The 25,433-nt window shown below is 47.1% G+C and overlaps 1 protein-coding gene across 2 annotated transcripts in view; it reads left to right on the top strand.

Annotated features, from left to right (window-relative positions):
• UBXN7 (UBX domain protein 7) overlaps positions 1 to 25,433 on the top strand; it is a 167,035-nt gene that overhangs the window by 91,635 nt on the left and 49,967 nt on the right. For both annotated transcript variants that reach the window (XM_063915573.1, XM_063915572.1), the window contains exons 4-6: positions 14,775 to 14,840; positions 15,172 to 15,284; positions 25,154 to 25,300. In XM_063915573.1, the coding sequence (XP_063771643.1) occupies positions 14,775 to 14,840; positions 15,172 to 15,284; positions 25,154 to 25,300 (326 nt within the window). The remainder of the gene's footprint in view (positions 1 to 14,774; positions 14,841 to 15,171; positions 15,285 to 25,153; positions 25,301 to 25,433) is intronic.

Genomic DNA, 25,433 nt, shown 5'->3' with positions numbered 1-25,433 from the left:
CCAGTTTGGCTGCGGCCCGGAGCCCTAACACCCAGAGAAGAGGAGAAAAATAAAAGGTACCTCTGGGGAAGGGGAAGAGACACTGCGGCCATTTTGTGAGAAGGGAAACTGATCTCCATGCTTGGAAGGGCTGCTCTCATCTCTGCTGCCCAGTGATCTATTTATGCACACAGGAACTTTTTTCATACATTCTGATATCTCCTTCTACTACTCTCCTAATAACTATGCTAATACCTACCTGAGATTGGAGACAAAGCCAGCTATTTATATTGCACGGCCCTCCCAATATAACATCAGGAACTGCACATAGATCAGATCTGCCTACATTGCTGTGCTGCATCAGCCTCCCACAGTGTACTACGTACCATCATCCTACTTTATTCCTCTGACATATTGACTGGACGATTGATTCCCGCCACTGATTATACGTGGCCTGGCTGCGCCCGTCATCTAGCTACAACCCTATACTATAGCCTTACTCTGGGAAGAGTGTGACTGCTCCCGCTCAACATGGTGGGGGGCGGCCGGAGTGCGGCCGCGGCCAAACTTGAAAAATTTACCAGACAACCCAACCCTAGGGCTGCACCGGCTCCTTCTCGTGAAGCCTCTCCAATACATTCGACCTCCCCTCCTGAGACAGCGGTTAATTCCCCGGAAGCAGTGGGGGCGCCGTCTATTCAACAAGTGCTGGAGGCTATAGCCGGCAGTGAACAACGTCTCTCCGATAGGATGGAAAAGGTGCAGTGTGATCTCTCCTTGCTCCGCCAAGATGTACAACGTATCCGAGAGCGAGTGGGTGAGGCGGAGACACGGGTCTCCAACCTGGAAGATTTATGTGGCCCCCTTAAGCAGTCCGTATCCACGGTGACCCAGCAGGTCTCCTCACTTCAAACCAAACTCTTAGACATGGAGGGACGGCTGCGTAGGAACAACGTCAGATTCGTAGGCCTGCCTGAAAAAGAAGAGGGTTCGCAGCCGGAGGAATTCCTTGAATCCTGGCTTAAAGAAATGTATGGCGCTGAGTCCTTTACGGCCCAGTTTACGGTGGAGCGAGCACATAGGATACCATCTCGGCCTTTACCCCCAGGAGCCCCTCCTCGCACCTTCATCGCTAAATTCCTGCACTATAAGGACCGTGACTCGGTTCTCCGCTTAGGTCGCACGAAGGGCCCACTGGTCCGCAATGGAGTCAAGGTGTCGGCCTTCCCGGACTTTGCCGCAGATGTCCAGAAGGATCGTGCCCAGTTTATGCCCATCAAAAGACGACTGCGAGACCTTAACATTTCATATTCCATGCTGTTTCCCTCAAGGCTCCGAGTCGTGGCGGATGGGGAGACCAAGTTTTTCAACTCCCCTAGAGAGGCGGCCCAGTGGCTGGACAGATTTGCACCGGGTGCTCGGCAACTGGCTCCGGACTGATCTCCTATGAAAGCAGCCCGGGACCTGGTCTGCCGGAGGCTTGATCATGGTTCGGGGAGCCCCCCCTCTTTGCATTGGTGGCTCAAGACTTGCACGGCCAAGCGGCATTGGTCAGAGAAGGTTGGAGGTTCAGCTAAGAATCTAGCCTTCCTAGCGCTTGGTAGTTAGCTTGATTGTTCGGGATATAAGTATGCCGAAGTTCGGGGTGGTATACGGGGTGGGAAAGGTTAATTGGGAAGCTGCTAGTTGCGCCTCCCTTTGCTGTTTTTGGGGTTTTATTTTTTTCTTTAGTTTGTTATTTTTCTTATTCAAGTATTTACTGAGGCAAGGATGTTTTATATTCAGATGCTATGGCTTACAATGCAGGGCTCATATACGTCATGTTTTGTGGGTGTTGATAATGCTTATACTCAAAATGTATTCTGGGAGAGGTCCATCCGGAAGGTGTTTAGAGCATATAGGGGGTCATGATTAATCTGAAAATTCTGGCATGGAATGTTCGAGGTCTGAATAACAACATCAAACGTTCTTTGATACTTAATATGATTAAGAAATATGACCCGGATATTGCATGCCTCAGTGAGACCCACTTGGAGGGACATAGGTTACTGTCCTTACGACGGGCCTGGGTGGGCTGGGCATATCATGCCTCCCACTCCTCCTTTTCTAGAGGTGTCTCCGTTCTGATTAAAAAGACAGTGCAGTTCGAGTTGATATCGATTAAAACTGACCCGTATGGAAGATATGTATTTATAGAGTGTAAGCTGAACTCCCAGCCATATTACATCTTAGCAGTGTATGTCCCCCCTCCGTTCTCATATAATGTGCTGCAACAAGCTGCGTCCTTCATAGCTCCCTCCCCTAATACCCCAGTGATTTGCTTGGGGGATTTTAATAACGTCCTGGATATGTCTATGGACCGATGGCACTCCCCACAGGCTGCGCTGGTGGGAGGTGGTCCTACCAAGTTTGCGGATTTTTTGAATAGTTTGCAATGGGTAGATGTGTGGCGACTTCGTCATCCCGCGGCTCGTCAGTTCTCCTGCTTCTCCAGCACTCATGGCTCCTTCTCCAGAATTGACCTGATGCTGGTGTCCCCCACCCTCGTCCCTAGGATAATTGACGTTCACTACGAGGCTCGAGGGGTTTCCGACCACTCCCCTCTGATGATGACTCTTGCTGTGGAAAGTCAGAGGGGGCACTCCTATTGGAAATTGCACCCCTCTTGGCTGACCCAGCTGGGGAACTGCGGTGACTTGGAGACTCAATGGGAGGGGTACTTTGGCGACAATGTAGGGTCTGCCCCGGGTACAGTAGTTTGGGACTCGTTTAAGGCGTTCTTGAGAGGATCATATATTGGACGAATAGCGGCTCATAAAATGGCCTCTAGGGAGAGAGAACAGGCCCTTGAAAAAGATGCTAGGGACCTAGAGTCCCAATATCTATCTGACAGCGCCCCCGCGACAAAGACAAGATGGCTGATGGCTCAGTCAGTTTGGTTGGCCCACCTGTCTGATAGAAACTCTCGCTCCCTTCTTTTTAAAGCTACTAATATATATATGCAGGCTGATAGAACGGGAGGCCTCCTGGCCCGTCTTATACATTACGATCGTCCTGGGACCACAATCACCCAAATGTCCGGAGCGGATGGCTCTCTTGTCGACACCACACCGGACATTGCGCTGTTATTCCGTTCTTACTTCTCTGAGGTTTATAATTCACAGTTGCAGCGCTCTGCTTCAGATCTGTCATGCTACATGGGGGGTGTTCCGCTGCCCGCGCTCTCCTCTGAAGCCCGAGAGCTGCTGGAGGCACCTTTGACGTTGGAGGAGGTGACTGCGGCCATTGGTATGTCCCCTAATGGCAAGGCTCCGGGATGTGACGGAATCCCCTCCGAGGTATACAAGAATCATATTGATTTTTTTGGCCCCAAGCTGCATGCCCTGTACTTAGATATATTTGCCAGTAACGATCTCCCCCCCTCCATGTCAGAGGCAATTATAATAGTGATTCCAAAACCCGGTAAAGACCCTAAATCTCTGGACTCCTATAGACCGATTTCCCTGATTCCCACCGATGCCAAGATCCTGGCAAAGATATTGGCAATACGGCTCAACTCAGTGATAACCTCCCTAATTCATCCGGACCAGACCGGCTTCATGCCAGGAAAGTCCACGTCTATCAATTTACGTAGACTATATACCATTTTACAGCTCCCGCATGAATCCCCCTCTGACTCGGCTGTGGTCTCGTTGGACGCGGCCAAGGCCTTTGACAGCATTGAGTGGGCTTATTTATGGGAGGTGTTGGCTCGTATGGGATTTGGACCCAATTATATAAAATGGATTAAACTATTGTATCAACATCCGACTGCCAGGATCTTGGTGAACGGTTATGTGTCCCCATCTTTTCAATTGACCCGAGGCACTAGGCAGGGTTGCCCCCTGTCCCCTACGCTGTTTGCCTTGGCCATCGAGCCCCTGGCATGCTTGATTAGATCGCACCCGGATATTGTGGGAATATGTACAGGTTCACGTGAGGATAGGATAGCTCTATATGCCGATGACATGTTGATGTTTTTGCAGGATTACACCAGGTCAATGCCCAGCCTGCTGAGTGTGATAGAAGGCTTTGGAGATCATTCGGGCCTTAGAATTAACTGGCCTAAATCATACATTATGCCAGTTATAGGCCCCCCTCCTACTGTTTCCAGAATCCCCCTGCCTTTGAGTTGGACGGTACAATTTAAGTACCTTGGAATCCAAATAACTAATGACCCTTCTGATTTTGTCCCCCTGAATCTAGATCCGACCACTCAGTGGGTCATGGGCAAATCTAAGACTTGGTGTAAGCTTCCACTAACGGTCTCTGGCAGGGTTAATCTCATTAAAATGATTATACTCCCCAAGCTCCTGTATATTATTCTCCAATCCCCGGTGTATATCTATCCAATATTCTTTAGAAAATTGAATAGCGTTCTGTCCTCACTGATCTGGGCTAATAAAAGACCTAGGATACAGCTAAATACCCTTACCAGACAGAGATCTGACGGCGGCCTGGCTCTACCTAACTTTCAGATATATTACTTCGCTGCTCAGCTGACTCATATCACTATATGGGCACAAAACTCGGGGACTGACTCTTTGCATTGTGAGTTTATCCGTTGTTACTTTCCCTACCTCTCTCCTATGCAGGTGTTACTAAGTGGGAGCATAGCTAGATTTCTTCCCCCTATCATTTTTCAGGCCCTAAAGATTTGGCGGGCCCTGAGAGACCTTTTGAGATATGACGACCTAGACCCGGATACCCCCTTGTGGTACTCTGACTGGCTCCCTGAACTGCATGCACTTGAGGGGCGGGAGGTGTGGGCCCCTAGATCGGTGATATCTGTCTCTCAACTTTATCTAGATAATACATTAAAATCCTTTCAACAACTGAGGGATGAGTTTGACCTACCCAATTCCTACTTCTTCAGATACCTCCAGCTTCGGCATGCCCTCCAGACCCAATTTGCTGAATCACCTCCGCGAATCCTCCCATTTCCCATCAAGACATTTGTGACCACTTTGGGTCAGGCTAAGATGGTCTCACTTGCGTATGGATATCTTCTTACCAAGCTCCATACGGACCCTTTGACGCGTCTCCGTGGAAGGTGGGAGGAGGATTTGGGTCTAATAAATGAGGAGGACTGGGCCCTCGCTTTAGAATACCCTGCTAAGGTTACCAAGTCCCTTAGATATCAGCAGATTCAATTCTTCATCTTACACAGAACATATATGACTCCAGCTAGGCTGGCTACGTTCGGGACGGGCAGATCTAATCTCTGTCCTAAGTGTGGGGGGGCGGTGGGAACATTCTGGCATCTGGTGTGGGATTGCCCGAGGTTGAGGGTGTTCTGGTCGGGGGTCGGGTCAATTCTGGAGAGTACGGGAGTGCCTGGCGGACTGCTTACCCCACAATTCTGTATCTTGGGAATGGGGTGCCTTGCTCCTGGGTCAGTTTCAAGGGGTCTCTATGCTCTAAATGTATGTGCCTTGGCTAAGGTTTGCATTGCAAGAATGTGGATGGCCCCCAAAGGACCGTTAATATCTGCACTTAAGGCCTTAATTAATGACACTATAATTAAGGAAAGATATGTTTACATGAAGCAAAGTGCATCAGCTAAGTTTGAAAGAGTTTGGTCTCCATGGCTAGATTCCCCCCACTCTCGTCTTGTTCCCCAAATATAGTAGACACTGAAGTGCAAGCTTGTCAATAACCTAATGCGCCTGATGTGTACTGAGATGATGACGGCTGGGCCCTGCGAGCCCTCTTACTTACTTATGTGTATGACTAGTGGAGCCCTGAATCTAACTCTCCTTCTTAAATTGCCTCCCTTGCCCTTTCTTTAGTTGTTTGTTATTTTCTTATAGTTTAGGTTGCGGGTTTAAATATAAAAATTAATGAAGACTAATATAGATGGTTGCGGACTTCGTAGATCATGAGAGTCTGAACATTGGGAAATCCTAGTATACATCTTTATTGAAAATATTCTGATATCCTATTGATGTAGGATATGTGTAAAACATGGCTTTGATTCAACATGAATGGATGTAATGTTTGAGATATGATTATGATATGCAATGTCTGTACCTTAAATCTCCAGACTATTGAATAAAAATTACTTTATTAAAAAAAAAGCGGGAGAAGCCCGCCGCTGAAGGGGCGGGGCTATCTTCCTCAGCACAGCCAGCGCCATTTTCTTTTCACAGCTCCGCTGGAAGGACGCTCCCCAGGCTCTCCCCTGCAGTATACACTACAGAAAGGGTAAAAAAGAGAGGGGGTGGACATAAATTTAGGCGCAAATTGTGATATAAGCAGCTATTGGGGGAAAATTCACTTGTGTATAGTGTATATCCCTCTGTTATATAGCGCTCTGGTGTGTGCTGGCATACTCTCTCTCTGTCTCCCCAAAGGACTTTGTGAGGTCCTGTCCTCAGTCAGAGCATTCCCTGTGTGTGTGTGTGTGCGGTGTGTCAGTACGGCTGTGTCGACATGTTTGATGAGGACGCTTGCGTGGAGGCGGAGCAGGTGCCGATAAGTGTGATGTCGCCCCCTGCGGGGCTGACACCTGAGTGGATAGATATGTGGAAGGTATTAACCGACAGTGTCAACTCCTTGCATAAAAGGTTCGATGACGCAGCTTTGGGACAGCCGGCATCTCAGCCCGCGCCTGCCCAGGCATCTCAGAGGCCATCAGGGGCTCAAAAACGCCCGCTACCTCAGATGGCAGACACAGATGTCGACACGGAGTCTGACTGCAGTGTCGACGAGGATGAGACAAATGTACAATCCACTAGGGCCATCCGATGCATGATTACGGCAATGAAAAATGTGTTGCACATTTCTGACATTAACCCGGTTACCACAAAAAAGGGTATTATGTTTGGGGAGAAAAAGCAGCCAGTGACTTTTCCCCCATCTGATGAGTTAAATGAATTGTGTGAAGAAGCGTGGGGTTCCCCAGATAAGAAACTAGTGATTTCTAAGCGGTTACTAATGGCGTACCCTTTCCCGCCAACGGATAGGTTACGCTGGGAGACATCCCCTAAGGTGGACAAGGCGCTCACACGCTTATCAAAAAAGGTGGCACTGCCTTCTCAGGATACGGCCGCCTTAAAGGAGCCTGCAGATAGAAAGCAGGAGGCTATCCTGAAGTCTGTGTATACACACTCAGGTACTATACTGAGACCTGCTATTGCTTCAGCATGGATGTGTAGTGCTGCAGCAGCGTGGTGTGATCCCCTGTCTGATAACATTGATTCCCTTGACAGGGACACTATATTGCTAACCATAGAGCATATTAAAGACGTAGTCTTATATATGAGGGATGCACAGAGGGACATTTGCCGGCTGGAATCTAGAATTAATGCAATGTCCATTTCTGCCAGGAGAGTATTATGGACTCGGCAGTGGACAGGTGATGCTGATTCTAAAAGGCACATGGAAGTTTTGCCTTATAAGGGTGAGGAATTGTTTGGGGACGGTCTCTCGGACCTCGTATCCACAGCAATGGCTGGGAAGTCGACCTTTTTACCTCAGGTTCCCTCACAGCCTAAGAAAGCACCGTATTATCAAGTACAGTCCTTTCGGCCTCAGAAAGGCAAGCGGGTTAGAGGCGCGTCCTTTCTGCCCAGAGGCGCGTCCTTTCTGCCCAGAGGCAGGGGTAGAGGGAAAAAGCTGCACCATACAGCCAGTTCCCAGGAACAAAAATCCTCCCCTGCTTCCACTAAGTCCACCGCATGACGCTGGGGCTCCACAGGTGGAGCCAGGTGCGGTGGGGGCCCGTCTCCGGAACTTCAGCGACCAGTGGGTTCGCTCACAGGTGGATCTCTGGGTTCTACAAGTGGTATCTCAGGGATACAAGCTGGAGTTCGAGACGTCTCCCCCTCGCCGTTACCTCAAATCAGCCTTGCCAGCTACTCCCCAGGACAGGGAGGTAGTACTGGCGGCAATTCACAAGCTGTACCTCCAGCAGGTGATAATCAAAGTTCCCCTCCTTCAACAGGGACGGGATTACTATTCCACAATGTTTGTGGTACCGAAACCAGACGGTTCGGTGAGACCCATTCTAAATTTGAAATCCTTGAACACTTATATAAGGAAGTTCAAGTTCAAAATGGAATCGCTCAGGGCGGTTATTGCAAGCCTGGAAGAGGGGGATTATATGGTATCACTGGACATCAAGGATGCTTACCTACATGTCCCCATTTACCCACCTCACCAGGTGTACCTCCGTTTTGTGGTACAGGACTGCCATTACCAATTCCAGACGTTGCCGTTTGGTCTGTCCACGGCACCGAGGGTATTTACCAAAGTAATGGCCGAAATGATGATACTCCTTCAAAAGAAGGGAGTTATAATTATCCCGTACTTGGACGATCTCCTTATAAAGGCGAGGTCCAGGGAGCAGTTGTTGGTCGGAGTAGCACTATCTCAGGAAGTGCTACAACAGCACGGCTGAAATCTGAATATCCCAAAGTCGCAGCTGGTTCCTACGACGCGTCTGCTGTTCCTGGGTATGATTCTGGACACAGAACAGAAGAAGGTGTTTCTCCCGGAGGAGAAGGCCAAGGAGTTGTCATCTCTGGTCAGAGACCTCCTGAAACCAAAACAGGTGTCGGTGCATCACTGCACGCGAGTCCTGGGAAAGATGGTAGCTTCTTACGAAGCAATTCCCTTCGGCAGGTTCCATGCAAGTATCTTTCAGTGGGATCTGTTAGACAAGTGGTCCGGATCGCATCTTCAGATGCATCGGCTGATCACCCTGTCCCCGAGGGCCAGGGTGTCTCTGCTGTGGTGGCTGCAGAGTGCTCATCTTCTCGAGGGCCGCAGATTCGGCATACATGACTGGGTCCTGGTGACCACGGATGCAAGCCTCCGAGGTTGGGGGGCAGTCACTCAGGGAAGAAACTTCCAAGGACAATGGTCGAGTCAGGAGGCTTCCCTACACATAAATATTCTGGAACTAAGGGCCATTTACAATGCCCTAAGTCAAGCAAAACCCCTGCTTCAAAACCAGCCGGTGCTGATTCAGTCAGACAACATCACGGCGGTCGCCAATGTAAACCGACAGGGCGGCACAAGAAGCAGGATGGCGATGGCAGAAGCCACAAGGATTCTCCGATGGGCGGAAAATCACGTGATAGCACTGTCAGCAGTGTTCATTCCGGGAGTGGACAACTGGGAAGCAGACTTCCTCAGCAGGCACGACCTCCACCCGGGAGAGTGGGGACTTCATCCAGAAGTCTTCCAGCTGATTGTAAATCGTTGGGAAAGGCCACAGGTGGACATGATGGCGTCCCGCCTCAACAAAAAGCTAAAAAGATATTGCGCCAGGTCAAAGGACCCTCAGGCGATAGCTGTGGACGCTCTAGTGACACCGTGGGTGTACCAGTCGGTTTATGTGTTCCCTCCTCTTCCTCTCATACCAAAGGTACTGAGGATAATAAGAAAGAGAGGAGTAAGAACTATACTCATCGTTCCGGATTGGCCAAGAAGGACTTGGTACCCGGAACTACAAGAAATGATCTCAGAGGACCCTTGGCCTCTGCCGCTCCGACAGGACCTGCTACAGCAGGGGCCCTGTCTGTTCCAAGACTTACCGCGGCTGCGTTTGACGGCATGGCGGTTGAACGCCGGATCCTGATGGAAAAGGGCATTCCGGTTGAAGTCATTCCTATGCTGATAAAAGCTAGGAAGGATGTGACAGCAAAACATTATCACCGCATATGGCGAAAATATGTTGCTTGGTGTGAGGCTATGAAGGCCCCAACAGAAGAATTTCAGCTGGGTCGATTTATGCACTTCCTACAGTCAGGAGTGACTATGGGCCTAAAATTGGGATCCATTAAAGTCCAGATTTCGGCCCTGTCTATTTTCTTTCAAAAAGAACTGGCTTCACTGCCTGAAGTTCAGACGTTTGTTAAGGGAGTGCTGCATATTCAGCCCCCTTTTGTGCCTCCAGTGGCACCTTGGGATCTCAACGTTGTGTTGGATTTCCTAAAATCACATTGGTTTGAGCCACTTCAGACCGTGGAGTTGAAATATCTCACGTGGAAAGTGGTCATGCTTTTGGCCTTGGCTTCGGCTAGGCGTGTGTCAGAATTGGCGGCTTTGTCATGTAAAAGCCCCTATCTGATCTTCCATATGGACAGGGCAGAATTGAGGATTCGTCCCCAATTTCTCCCTAAGGTGGTATCAGCGTTTCATTTGAACCAACCTATTGTGGTGCCTGCGGCTACTCGGGAATTGGAGGCTTCCAAGTTGCTGGATGTAGTCCGGGCCCTGAAAATGTATGTTTCCAGGACGGCTAGAGTCAGAAAAACTGACTCGCTGTTTATCCTGCATGCACCCAACAAGCTGGGTGCTCCTACTTCTAAGCAGACTATTGCTCGCTGGATCTGTAGCACGATTCAACTTGCACATTCTGCGGCTGGACTGCCGCATCCTAAATCAGTCAAAGCCCATTCCACGAGGAAGGTGGGCTCTTCTTGGGCGGCTGCCCGAGGGGTCTCGGCTTTACAACTTTGCCGAGCTGCTACCTGGTCGGGATCAAACACGTTTGCAAAATTATACAATTTTGATACCCTGGCTGAGGAGGACCTTGAGTTTGCTCATTCGGTGCTGCAGAGTCATCCGCACTCTCCCGCCCGTTTGGGAGCTTTGGTATAATCCCCATGGTCCTTACGGAGTACCCAGCATCCACTGGGACGTCAGAGAAAATAAGATTTTACTCACCGGTAAATCTATTTCTCGTAGTCCGTAGTGGATGCTGGGAGCCCGTCCCAAGTGCGGACCTCTGCAATACATGTATATAGTTATTGCTTAACTAAAGGGTTATTGTATGAGCCATCTGTTGTGAGAGGCTCAGTTATTGTTCATACTGTTAACTGGGTAAAGTTATCACGAGTTGTACGGTGTGATTGGTGTGGCTGGTATGAGTCTTACTCTGGATTCCAAATCCTTTCCTAGTAATGTCAGCTCTTCCGGGCACAGTTTCCCTAACTGAGGTCTGGAGGAGGGGCATAGAGGGAGGAGCCAGTGCACACCAGATGTAGTACCTAATCTTTCTTTAAAGAGTCCCCAGTCTCCTGCGGAGCCCGTCTATTCCCCATGGTCCTTACGGAGTACCCAGCATCCACTATGGACTACGAGAAATAGATTTACCGGTGAGTAAAATCTTATTTTCTGGTCTAGTAACGCAGACAGGATATCAGTTATCTCATTTGTCGTGCAGGATTTTGCAGAATCCATTGCAGGCACAGACACAGGCTGGCCGCGGGGGCTAGGACATCAACCCGATGGAGGCGAAGGAGGGCTATCAACAGAAGAATTATCTCGGCCTCTGCCCGACTGATTGCTACGGGTGCCCCGTGACGATTTGGCCACAAATGTGTCCATAATCAGAGTAGAAAGATGGACACAACAACGGTTGTAACAATAGACCACTTAATGTATATAATGATATGAGCCGCAATATATTATTCCTCCAGCAGAGGGAGTTCAGTGAATCCAGTGAGATGCTATGTGAATAGAAATCAGTTTCTCCAGGGAGCTAATATATGGGGGTAAAGGAATATTTTGATGGGGTTATAAGAGCCCAGGTCCCAGTTAGCAGATTCCAATCTGGCCAGGAAGGACAGCCAGCAAAGATCATGGACCTGCCAGTGACCACAGCAGGCTTCCTGCAGCAGGAATCCCCAGCCTGCCAGTTTCCAAGATGGCCACCATGTGTATGGGGAGCTTTAATGCAGCCTGGTCAAAGCTCCCAGCCAGCTGCCCAGCGTCTTGGTGGGCTCTAGGAGGCTCAGGACAGGTCAGTGGCCGCACTCCGGGGGTCAGGGTGAGGGGGGTGAAACAGGCGCGGGCGAAGCGGGCACTTCCGCTCTGCCACCCTGGATGTCCGCGGCGGATCGCAGGAGTACGCGAGGTCCCGGCTTGCGGAGGCGTAGTAGGCCGCGAGGCTCCGGAGCTCCGTCAGCGGCCGCCAGCTCCCGGAAAGGTGCCCCCCAATAGCGGACCCAGCAAGCAGGCTTGCAGGATGCCACAGAGGGGGAGATACAAGGGCCAGCAGCAGTGGGAAACTTTACAATAGTGGACGCCGTGCAGAGCTCTTCCAGGGCACGTCCTCTTCCCCTGCTGGCCACCAGACACCCTCCTCCAGTTAGTGAGTTTTATCATTTTTGTTTTGTACCTTTCAGTAGGTCAAGCTCTGCGGATTGACTTGGAAAATACTTCTTTTGTCCGTTGCACATTGTAGCAAATGATCAATCTGCAGGCAGTACAGTGCTAATATATTTGTGTGTCAGTTTAGAGACTATTGGGAAGGGTGTCTTTTTGTTTACCTACTTGATTGTTCTAAAACTGAGCCCTGCGGTATGGGTGGTCTCTTCTCTGAGTAAAGATTGCGCTGGGATTTTATCTCCATAGCAGTTATTGTCTAATTTGACTGACTACATCTCTCAACATGCACCTGTGGTATTTCTTGTTTTGCTGGCCCTGTGAAAAATAGATGTCCATCGATGTGTCCACCATTGATGGCTACCGTAGATGAAATTATTTATTACCAGTTATTTATATAGCGCACGCATATTCCGCAGCGCTTTACAGAGAATATTTGCCCATTCACATCAGTCCCTGCCCCAGTGGAGCTTACAATCTATATTCCCTATCACATGTACACACAGACACATTCACGCTAGGGTTAATTTTGTTGGGAGCCAATTAACCTGCCAGTATATTTATGGGATTGTAGGAGGAAACCGGAGTACCCGGAGGAAACCCATTCAAGTACGGGGAGAATATACAAACTCCGTACAGTTAGGGCCATGGTGGGAATCGAACCCATGACCTCAGTGCTGTGAGGCAGTAATGCTAACCATTACACTATCCGTACTGCCCTAATGACAAGTTATTGATGGTTGCTAACTATGCAATGGATGACCATCGGTGGTTTCACCTAACGATGGTCTGACTGGCCCGTTGCCAATCAGAATCTGAGGCTTAGCTGTTCTCAGGAGTGAAGCTGTGCTCTGTGTCCTGACACCTTGTTGAAAAAAACCAAAGAACCATCAGTGGCAGGAAACCATGTGGTTGTCCCCATTGATGGCAAAGGTATTCACCACCAGCCATAAACCATTGATGATTTGGGATTATCAATGGTCATCTTTACTGTGAAACGAACAAGCCGTAGGCATGTTTTCAAGGTGGGTTTAAAAGGAAACAGTTTCTCGGGGAGGGGTGTGTCAGTCTTTCCAAATCAAGATTGCTGGAAGTGTGATGACTGGGTATAGTTGCTCCCACCCCACCCCCATGTTGGTGAAGCGCAGAGGCCTTGCGGATACGATCCTGTAGGGTCTGATGAAGTTGTTTACCTGAGATACTGGTAGGAGCTGTATTATATTTGGGTAGCTGCCTCTGATGAGATTAGGGACTCTGCTCAAATTTTTGGAGAGACTGGTTTTAAATCTGATAATTATGAGATGTTTTGCGCTTCACCTTTTATGAAATATGGGATTAACTTTGTGTCAGCATGGTGCGAGATGCAGTTATTTGGTGGATGAGTGTACAGTAATATGTGTATCTGATGGGTAAGGGGAAAATGCAGAAGAAAGGAAGGGGGAGAGAGGTAGCTTGGTGGGTAAGGTATTTGTGGGTTAGGTTAAGGGATAAAATATATGCACCTGGGTGCTGGCTAATACTGGTGAGAGTTAGATAAAATGTATATTCTCAGTGGCTTACTATGTACTGTAGTGATGCTCTCCAGTTGTACAGCTTCTCAAAGTCTCTTTGCATGAATTGCTGATGATAGTTAGAGCAGTGTCACTCATTGGGTCACACCCCACTAATGGCAAGTTTGAGAAGGAACCCCTTTAATGCATAGATCCCTATTCCTGGAGCCTACGTTCCCCCAGAGTGAGTGCAATTGCTGTGTCCAAGTGGTGTAGTTCAACAGTGTACAAATGGAGGTGCAGATAGAAGCATCCCACTATCACTTGTCCACTTACTGGTAAGTATGGAATTCTATCACCGCAGCAGGGTTTTTTTTTTAAACAGATATCGGAAGATGGTAAGTGCTGCAGTTTCCAGGCTCCCGTCCTGAGCCCTGATATAATGGGATCCTTTTCTGTGTTCCTTTTTCTGTTAAAGCCCTGAGACCCTTTAGGATGCCAAGGAGTGCTGGGGAACGCTGGTCACTGCGTACCTCTGCCGGCTCCCACTTGTGTTGCACATCACAGCATGGGAATGGTATGGAGGATAATGTCCAGGATTCTCTTCCACCAGAGAGGGTAATTATTTGGGTGTCGCTGAGGTCTATTCGAGTGCGTTGTTGGAGGCCAGACTCATGTCAGAATGATGGGTAATTAGACCTTGTGGCACTTAACAGAACTTAAGCATTGAGTATAACAGAGTTGGGTAATATGGCAATTGCCTTGTATTTTGTTGTATAGAGGCATCTCTGTAGGGCCCTAAGCTTGTTGGTGTGTCCAGAGGTTATTTCATGTTAATGTTTCCATCAGAACGTTTAGGAGAGCCTACATCAAGGCTTCACCCAGCAGAAGTCAAATCCTTTTCTGCTGCGTAGCCTATACTATTGCCTCATTTCTTTGGTAAAATCTTCTGTTAGATGCTAAAACCATTCAGCTTTTAAAATGCAAGAACCTTCTGGAAATTGTATGACTAATACTGATCATTGTTTAAAATCAGTTGTCTACATTGATCTCTCTGCGTCATTGGTTGTCTCCATGTTGAACATTAGTACATGTACTTTTAAAAGTGAGCTGTAGAGCTTTATTAGTGTCCTTTTCATTCAGCTCCCAAAAGACGAAGACCAGCTCGTTCAATTTTTGATGGATTCCGCGATTTTCAGACTGAGACCAGTGAGTATCTGTGTGCTATTAGCTCCAAACATTGTCCAATATTTATTGGACAATGAAGTTTGGACAACAAAATTTGTTGATATCATGTCCTAATTAATTTCTCTATGTAATGTTAACGTTGTTGTGTGGATATTTCAAGAACTTCCTCTTTATTTTTGACTAACATTAGTATGTTTTAAAAAGTTGTGTATTCTAGAAATAATGTTAAATAATCCAATTTGCAAACTGCTGATAACTGTAAACGATGAAAAGTGAGATTTAACATTCAGTTAGGAGTTCTGACCTTTTTTTATTCTAATACTTGTTCATCGTTCACCTTGGGGCGCTGCAGTCCATCAGGAGCAAGAGTTGCGGAATGGAGGAGCAGTGGATAAGAAACTGACCACATTGGCTGACCTTTTCCGCCCACCTATTGACCTTATGCATAAGGGCAGTTTTGAGACGGTATGTTGAAAAAATTAGTTCATCATGGAAGTATTTGGTTGCCCTGGTTATTCTCTAAATACAAAAATGTTTTAATGGTTTGTTTTTTTGATAGATTACACTATAGCGTTGATTCATGTAAATGCGAGTAAGTGGTGCTTCGCTACCTCCTGACTCGCAGGTTTTTGTTTGTAGCCTCATAGGACTGCTTACAAATAACCACTAGTCCAGGTTGAGATTGGGCCATGTGGGGGTGAGTTGCGATGGTTCCATGGTGTTACAATGGCATCTTGCCCCTTCTTGCATCTAATAGAATTGACACCATTTTATTAATGTATCTTTCTCTTACGTCCTAGAGGATACTGGGGTCCACATTAGTACCATGGGGTATAGACGGGTCCACCAGGAGCCATTGGCACTTTAAGAGTTTGAGAGTGTGGGCTGGCTCCTCCCTCTATGCCCCTCCTACCAGACTCCGTTTAGAAAATGTGCCCAGAGGAGCCGGTCACAGCTAGGGGAGCTCTCCAGAGTTTCCCTAGAAAAGTTTTATTTAGAGTTTATTATTTTACAGGGAGGCTGCTGGCAACAGCCTCCCTGCTTTGTGGGACTAAGGGGGGAAAGTAGTGTCCGCCCTGCGGGGTCTGAGCCACTTACTCCGCTGACAGGACACTGAGCTCCTGAGGAGTCAGATCGCTCCCCGCCGCAGGGGATCGCTCGCCCCAGCAGCATGCCGCCATCCCCTTACAGAGCTGAAGAATCTGTGGCGAGTGAGACACCGACCCCCCTAGCAAGCAGGGGGGTCAGTGTGAAGATAGCGGCAGCAGGGTAGGAGCGCAATATTAACTGTGCTCTAGGAGGCTCAGTGGTACACGGTGCAGCGCTGTGAGGGGCACTCTGAGTCAGCGCTACACCCTACACTGGTCCCAAAGCCTGTCGGGGTCCTTGGATGTCAGCCAGCACTCAATCCTAAGGCCAGTATAATCAGTGGAAGAGCGTTAAGACAGCGCCATTTTGGGGGCAGAGCTTCTCCTCAGAGCAGACCCAGCAGCGTTGAGCGCCATTTTCCTGCCTGCACAGCGCTGATCAGGAGAAACAGGTCCCTCCACAGCAACTCCAGCTATCTGTAAACGGTACCACCGGGTTGTAGAAGGGGGGGGGGGGGGGAGGCTGCAATTTGACTGTGTATTCTATTAAGGTGCACAGTCAGCGCTGACAAGGGGTCTCCCTTTGGTTAGAAGCGCTGTGTGTGGGTTAGCTCCAATCTCTGTGTCTCTCTTGCCATTCTTAGGGGGGAAACTCTGTGTGCCCTCCCCTGTGTGTGTGTGTGGAGTGTTTGTTGGTCTCCTTTAGCTATGTCCAGAGACACTCTGTCATATGCTGCAGAGGATATGTCCTCCCAGGATGATCCCATTCCATGTAATTAGGATAGCACTGGTTTAGCACAGATTCCAGCAAGGGAACCGGAGTGGTTTTCCTCTATCAAATCTTGGATTTCTCAGATTTCAGACAGGGTTGCAAGTAATAAATCTGCAACCCAGGTATTACAGAACTCTGTGGCAGTATGGCCCGATTCTGGTACCTCAGGACGCTCCACTATATACCCCCACAAATGTGTGCTTGTTCATGTCATGCAAGATGACACGGATACCGATTCTGACACCACAGACGGTAATGGGGATGTGTTGCGGGGGTCTGCCTCTCTTGCAAAGGGGGTGCAATTGATGATAGAGGCTGTCAGGGATGTGTTGAATATTAATAATACCACACCTGAGCAGGTTGAGGAGGCTTTTTTTGCTGAAAATAAGAAAGCCTCGCTAACCTTCCCTGTGTCAAAGGAATGAAATGCTATATTTGAGAAAGCATGGGTAAACCCTGAGAAAAAATTCCAGATCCCTAAAAGGGTCCAGGTGGCATTCCTTTTCCCTGAGGAGGTTAGAAAATAATGGGAAAACCCGCCAATTGTTGACGCATCTGTGTCCAGACTCTCAAAAAAGGTGGTTTTACCTGGTCAGGGATCTACCGCCTTAAAGGAGCCGGCTGATCGTAAAATTGATAAAAGGCACCTTACTTGAGGATTTGGATACGATGGATAAGGGTGATGTTGAATTATTTTTGCGTAACATTCACGATTCAGCAGGTTTTATGGTAGAATCCATGAAAGACCTCGGTTCAATGGCTGCGGGAATCTCTTCAATGTCTGTTTCAGCTCATCGGGGACTGTGGCTGCGCCAGTGGTCGGCCGACGCGGAATCCAGGAAAAGTGTGGAGTCCCTACCCTACACAGGTCAGGCTCTCTTTGGGGAAGCTTTGGATGTATGGATATCCACGGCTACAGCGGGTAAGTCTCCGTTCCTTCCCTCAGCTGCACCTGCTCTGAAGAAATCCTTCTCTTCATCAGCATCACAGTCGTTTTGGCCTAACAAGCTTAGAAAGGCCAAACCGTCCAATACTTTCTTTAGGGGAGGTCGAGTTAAATCCAAGAAACCTGCTGCTGCAGGTTCCCAGGAACAAAAGCCTGTTTCAAGTACGCCAAAGTCCTCCGCATGATGGTGGACCACGCGGCCTGGAGGTGGGGCCAGTGGGAGCGAGACTCTAGACAGTTCAGTCACGTCTGGGTATCATCCAGCCTGGATCCCTGGGTGATAGATATTGTGTCCCAGGGGTACAGGCTGGAATTTCAGAATCTCCCTCCTCACCGATTTTTCAAATCATTCTTGCCAGTTCTACTGGCTGACAGAACTGTCCTCCAAGAGGCTGCCCAGAAGTTGGTTGAGGCACAGGTCATTGTGCCAGTTCCTTTTAATTTGCAAACCACAGGTTACTATTCGAACCTTTTCCTGGTACCGAAACCGGATGGTTCAATCAGGCCCATTCTACACCTAAAATCACTGAACCCCTTTCTAAAAGAGTTCACCTACTCAGACTCCACGGTTGGATTCTGAACCTTCCAAAATAACATTTGGAACCAACCCAGAGGTTTTCTTTTTTGGGGATTATCCTCGACACGGAAGTGTAGAGGGTGTTTCTTCCGCAGGAAAAGGCGTTGGTGATGCAAACAATGGTCCGGGATGTCCTGAAGCCAGCCCGGGTGTCGGTTCATCAATGCATTAGCCTTTTGGGAAAGATGGTGGCCTCTTACGAGGCTCTCCCGTACGGGAGGTCCATGCTCGGGCCTTCCAACTGGATCTCCTGGACAAGTGGTCAGGATCTCATCTCCACATGCACCAGAGAATTCGTCTGTCGCCAAGGGCCAGGATTTCACTCCTCTGATGGCTCCAATTGCCTCACCTTCTGGAGGGCCGCAGGTTCAGGATTCAGGACTGGGTCCTTCTAACCACGGATGCGAGCCTTCGGGGCTGGGGCGCAGTCATTCAAGTGGAAACCTTCCAAGGAAGGTGGTCAATTCTGGAAGCCGGCCTGCCGATCAACCTCCTGTAACTAAGAGCCATCTACAACGGTCTTCTTCATGCGGCCCCTCTTCTAAGAGATCGGGCCATTCAAGTACAGTCGGACAATGTAACAACGGTGGCTTACATAAACCGACAGGGCGGAACGAAGAGCAGAGCTGCAATGTCAGAGGTGACGAGAATCATCCTCTGGGCAGAAAGACATGCACTAGCGCTCTCGGCAATCTTCATTCCGGGAGTGGACAACTGGGAAGCAGACTTCCTCAGCAGACACGGTCTCCATCCAGGGGAGTGGGGTCAACATCCGGAGGTGTTCAAGGAAATAACAGACCTTTGGGGGTTACCCCAAATAGATATGATGGCCTCTCATCTCAACAAGAAGCTTCAACGCTATTGTTCCAGGTCGATGGACCCACAAGCAGTGGCAGTGGACGTCCTGGTGTCTCTGTGGGTGTTCCAGTCTGTGTACGTGTTTCCACCACTTCCACTCATTCCAAGAGTTCTAAAGCTCGTACGGAGAACAAAAGTTCAAGCGATCCTCATTGCTCCAGACTGGCCAAGGCGGGCTTGGTACGCGGACCTTCTGAATCTCTTGCAGGAAGAGCCGAGGCCTCTTCCTCTTCGGGAGGACCTGCTGCAACAGGGGCCGTTCGCCTATCAAGACTTACCGCAGCTACGTTTGACGGCATGGAAGTTGAGCGCCTGATTCTTGCTCGGAAGGGCATTCCGAAGAAGGTCATTCCTACCCTGATCCAGGCTAGGAAAGGGGTAACGTCTAAGCATTACTATCGTATTTGGAAGAAATATGTATCTTGGTGTGAGTCCAAGAAGTTTCCTACGGTGGAGTTTCAACTGGGACGTTTCCTCCTCTTCCTGCAAGTAGGTGTGGATATGGGCCTGAGGTTGGGATCTGTGAAGGTCCAGATTTCGGCCCTGTCTATTTTCTTCCAGAAACAATTGGCTGTCCTCCCTGAGGTTCAGACCTTTTTGAATGGAGTTCTGCACATTCAACCTCCCTTTGTACCGCCTACGGCGCCTTGCAGTTCCCCAAGTCGGACTGGTTTGAGCCTCTACAGGAGGTTGAGGTCAAATTTCTTACATGGAAGGCTGTCACATTGTTGGCCTTAGCTTCTGCTAAACGTGTGGCAGAATTGGGGGGGCTTTGTCCTGTAAAAGCCCTTACTTGATCTTCCACGAAGATAGAGCTGAGCTACGGACATGTCAGCAGTTTCTTCCAAAGGTTGTGTCAGCATTTCATATCAACCAACCTATTGTGGTGCCAGTGGCTACTGACTCCTCAATTTCGACAAAGTCCTTGGATGTTGTGAGGGCTTTGAAAATCTATGTGAAGAGGACTGCTCGTCGCAGGAAATCGGACTCTTTGTTTGTCCTGTATGATCCCAAGAAAATTGGGTGTCCTGCTTCAAAGCATACTATATCTCGCTGGATTAGGTTCACTATCCAGCATGCTTATTCTACGGCAGGATTGCAGTGTCCAAAATCTGTTAAGGCCCAATCTACTCGTAAGGTGGGGTCTTCCTGGGCGGCTGCCCGGGATGTCTCGGCTTTACAACTTTGCCGAGCTGCAACTTGGTCTGGGTTGAACACGTTTGCTAAGTTCTACAAGTTCGATACTTTGACTGAACTTCAGAGCATCAGAGCCCAATCGGTTTTGCAGGAGCCTCCGCGCTCTCCCTCCCGTTCTGGGAGCTTTGGTACATCCCCATGTTACTAATGTGGACCCCAGCATCCTCTAGGACGTAAGAGAAAATAGGATTTTGGTTACCTACCGGTAATTCCTTTTCTCATAGTCCGTAGAGGATGCTGGGCGCCCGTCCAGTGCTTCGTTTTCCTGCAACCGTTATCTGGTTCAGTACAAATTTGTTTAGTTATGTACTGCATTATTACTTGGTAAGTAATGTTTTTCAGCAGTTGCTGATTTTTTCAAGCTAGTTAGCTTGATGTGCCTTGTATGTGTGAGCTGGTATGAATCTCGCCACTATCTGTGTTAAATCCTTCTCTCGAAGATGTCCGTCTCCTCGGGCACAGTTTCTAGACTGAGTCTGGTAGGAGGGGCATAGAGGGAGGAGCCAGCCCACACTCTCAAACTCTTAAAGTGCCAATGGCTCCTGGTGGACCCGTCTATACCCCATGGTACTAATGTGGACCCCAGTATCCTCTACGGAATACGAGAAAAGGATTTACTGGTAGGTAACCAAAATCCTATTATTCTGTACTGGAATAAAGGGAATGGTGCCCTCTCAGGTTAGTATTTTAGCAAAGAGAGTGGTGACTAATTGTGCATATTTATTTAGGTTGATTTGTACAATAATATGGCTGACTTGTGCATATGTAATTTTTGTGAGTATCTGGATTTTCATACATTTCAAGTGGATTTCTTAGTACGACAATTCATATAAAGAGAAGGATCCCCAGTGGTGTGATACAAGCAATTTATTTCACACCAGGTATAATCACAATAGAACATACATAAATTAGAAATGAATTAATACCGCTTGTCGGGTTAAAAACCTCAGGACCATGTCCAACCAGATTTTAAGAAGGTATCCAAAACCAAATGCTTGAATGTGTTTCAGCCCATCATGATCTCATAGTGGGGTAGCATCATGAGACACATGGAGGGATATTTATAATAATTTCAAAGGAGACACCATCAAAGCCCAACACTTCTGTTTTTGCACTATATACAGTTGTTACTGATATAGCTAGTTTCAATATTTGGCAGCCATTTTGAAGTAGCTATGGTATTTATAACATAGTGTATATATAGTGGTCTAAATCTGGAATCCATAAACATTAAGAAATATGGGTGATTATAGGATAATAAAAATTGTACATCAGATTTATAAAATAATAAATCTATTTAGCAAAAAATAAGTAAAATCCATTTGGCAAAACCAGGATGCATTTATGGAAATAAAGTGCAGAATATATTCCGTTTTAGCAACATTTAATTAGAACACACATTTTTTGAAAGGAGTGAGGTCATTAACACACTGGGATAACAGTATTTTCAAGCTGAATCCTACTTTACACTTCTATTTTAAATTATACTGACCCTCTGACAAGAATATCTGTCTCCATTTGGAGATATTGACCGGTAATCGGGTCAGAGATCACGGAGGTGCGGGATGCCGGCTGATCTAGGATGTTTTTTTAAAGGGGCAATTTTGCAAGGCAAAACCATGCCTTGTAAGTGATTTGCCCCTTTAAAAGAAAAACGTAAAGTTTTGTGTAGCATCCGGCACCTCCGGCGATCTTGAACTCTCTATTACATCTCTCCCAAAGTCTGATACTTACTTTCATGTTTATTCAATGTCTTATCTATCAGTTAATTCTCTCGTATACATTTCTCCTAATTGATAGTAATTTGTTAATATAGGATTTCCCTCTTTGAGAAGGATGTACAAGGAATGTTCTTATATCGGTCAGTTAACACCAGACGTATGGTGCAGTCATGATTTTTAAAAAAATGTGAGAAAAGTTAATAGGGCTAGGGGGTTTATTTACTAGATGTCAGGGCACTAAAACCATGCCTTCCATTTGTGTTTATTCCAGCAATTTAAAAGGGCAATGTGTTACTAGCCGTGTCTTTCTAGTAAAATAATTGCCCTTTCAAATTTCAGGCATGAACACACTCGGAAGCGCCAGGTTTTAGAACCTGACTATTAGTAAATAATCCCATCAGCCTAATAACATATCTTCTGCATTGCAGTCATTCAGCTTTTCTTTAAACCAACACAATAGAGATTACACCCAGAGTACTTTACATGAAGTATAGTCAGCGTGTTCACTACAGATACACACCTTTTTATGGATCGTTATTAATTTGATAGCCTTAATTCTAACTGAGTCAATGTCTGCAGCTGACAAGTTTTCTTTAGTTCCCTTTGAAGTGCTTAGGTCCAGATTCTAACTATTTAACGGGATTGAATCATTGTTGCTTGAGAACAAGTTATACCCCTTTCAGACTACCGCAATAACCCAGGTTATTGCTGGGTTGATTGCTGCTCAGTCTTAAAGGGGCCAGGAAAAATAACTCGGGCCAAGTGAACTGGCAATCCAATCTGGGTAGTGACCAGGGTTAGACACAGAACAGACCCAGGTCACAGTGCATTGTGAACAGTCCAAACCGAGTCACGATAACTGGATTGACTGCCTGTAGTAGCACTTAGAGATAACATCATCTCCAAGTGTCCACTGTGAAGCCGGATAGAACCCAGGACACTGAACACCCGGGTCCAGTGTGAACAATTGACCCTGTTCTGAGCTGGGTCCGACCTGGGTTGGACCCGTGTTCAAAATCCTGGGTCGGACCAAGCCTTTTTGATCTGAAAGCGGTATTACTTAACAAGTGAATGGAAGATACATTGTAGTCTGTAGGGAAACCTTTTATTTTCTTTTAAGGGGTGCTGAAATAGAATAAAAACATGCTAATAGCATAGGCAGTTCTGCTATTACACATGTTATTTTTCTAATTTCAGAACACCTTAAAAGAAGAAGTAAAGTAGTAGAAGAAGAACTCCAGAGGGGATGCTGTAACTCCTATACCGGCATGCACATTGTTCCCAGACAGTGACATCCTCTGTAAGAACTCTGCATGTGTGAGTTTGGCTTCTCCTCTTTACTTCTATGTACACTAATGTTTTCAGTCAGCGGAGATTGGCTCCTAAATTAGTCTCTGCTAATAATGCACATAGCTGTAAGTTTTGAATATTGACGAGTGATTGTGTCTGCTATGGGGACTTTTATCCTGACGTCATTGAAGAGTTGACATGGTATTGTGGGGGTGATGTGCCGTGAATGTGAATTTTACATATATATACTTCACACACACACACACACACACACACACACACACACACACACACACACACACACACACACACACACACACACACTTTTCAGTGCATTTCAAAAATGACACCTATAGAAAGATTCAGGGTGGGTTGTGTCATGTGGGTAACATGCCCAGATCTGTTCATGTAGAGACCCGTGAGCAACCCCAAGGAAGAAGTTGGCGCTGATTTCTGCTCACGCCTCTGAAATTGTAAGTAGAAATCAATATTAACTTTTGCTTTGGGTCTGCTCATGGACTAAGTAGAGAGAGAGTGCGAGTAGAGACTGTGCAACACACTTGCCGCTAATTGAATCTGCCCTTGGTGTCGTCTTATATAATGTTTCACAAGTTGGACATGTCCCTTTTTAAGCTAGTTTACACACACACACACACACACACACACACACACACACACACACACACACACACACACACCTTATTAAAATAGCATTGGCTCTAGATATCACCATACCTACAACACGTTCAGTGTTGCAGTGGGCACAGTAGAGGAATGTGGGGAGGGGATGGTATCGGGATCCCATTTGGAAGACAACCTGGATCCTGCAAATTTGAAGAACTGGGAGGAGATCATAGAAATGCCCAAAAAGTTAGCTATATAAGCACTGTAGCCAAATTATACAGTTTAAATGTATTCATAGACTTTACTATACTTTATATGCAATGACCATTTGTACCTTATTTCATTTTATCTACTATCTAATATTTATTATTGTTTATTTGATACTAGAAACCAGCGAGGAAGTAGGACATTTAGGTAGCAGAATACTATGCACAAGCCATAATAGGCAATCCTAGTGAACATACAGGAAGGAAGAGATAAGGGCATACAGTTGGATGAATTGGATAGAAGAGATGAACAGAGTGAACCTCAAACGGGGAGAAGAAAACGGCCCCTAGATTGCACAGGCTGTCATTCACTGACAGTCTGCTGCAACTATGCGTCCTATGTCACAGGACCGGTTCACACACGTACAGAACAGGTCCTACAACAGGCGTAGAGTACCAAAAAACGGTACTTTGGGATGAATAGTTTTCCGTTGCTACTCCATTTTGATTAACCCAATTGCTTATTGGTTCGTTCATATAACATTGTTCTAGTGACTCATAATACTAAATAGGAAAGTTTAAAAATAAAAATGGGCTTCCTGGTAATGTGTATTGTGATTATTTTACGGGTGCTGCTGAATAGTGTTGATGGGGCAAATAAGTTTGTAAAATGTATTTACTGTACTAGTTAGCTATTCCTAGAAGAGACTCTTGGGGACCAATTAAATTGTTTTAACCCGTGGCTACCACTAGGGAGCACAAAACAGAACAATTCAATTGTGTCTCCATTTATATGCCCTTTAACGTTGGAGACGGTGTTAGGCGAACGTCAGGGGACCATGCACATTACTGGGGCTGCCGGGCGATCCGGCAGGGGACACAGTGGCGGTATGAGCTGCCGGGCGACAAGGGGACACTTGCCGGGCAGACCGCCGTACTTTATAGCATGGTGAGAACACTGCATATTCTGTGTTCAACCCACTTCAGTTTGTTGTGACTTATCATTTAGCTGTAACTGTTTTACTGTACCACCGTTTTTACCTTATTACTCGTAGGCCAAGGAGTGTGGGCAGCTAAAGAACAAATGGCTCATGATCAACATTCAGAATGTGCAGGATTTTGCCTGTCAGTGCTTAAACCGTGATATTTGGAGTAATGATTCTGTGAAATCTTTAATACGGGAACATTTTATCTTCTGGCAGGTAAGAGCCTTCCTTCCCCTTTTATTCTTTCATGGACTGGAATTGTCTTTGTGCACATTAATGATGTAGATGAATTAACTTAAAGGAGGGAATGTTAGGTTACAGTTGGCAGAAACCAACTTTAAACAGAAAG

Source organism: Pseudophryne corroboree, chromosome 4 (assembly GCF_028390025.1).
Source record: "Pseudophryne corroboree isolate aPseCor3 chromosome 4, aPseCor3.hap2, whole genome shotgun sequence".
Classification (NCBI taxonomy): Eukaryota; Metazoa; Chordata; class Amphibia; order Anura; family Myobatrachidae; genus Pseudophryne; species Pseudophryne corroboree.
The sequence above is the reverse complement of the archived record's forward strand: the minus strand, read 5'-3'. Positions and strand labels throughout refer to the sequence as shown.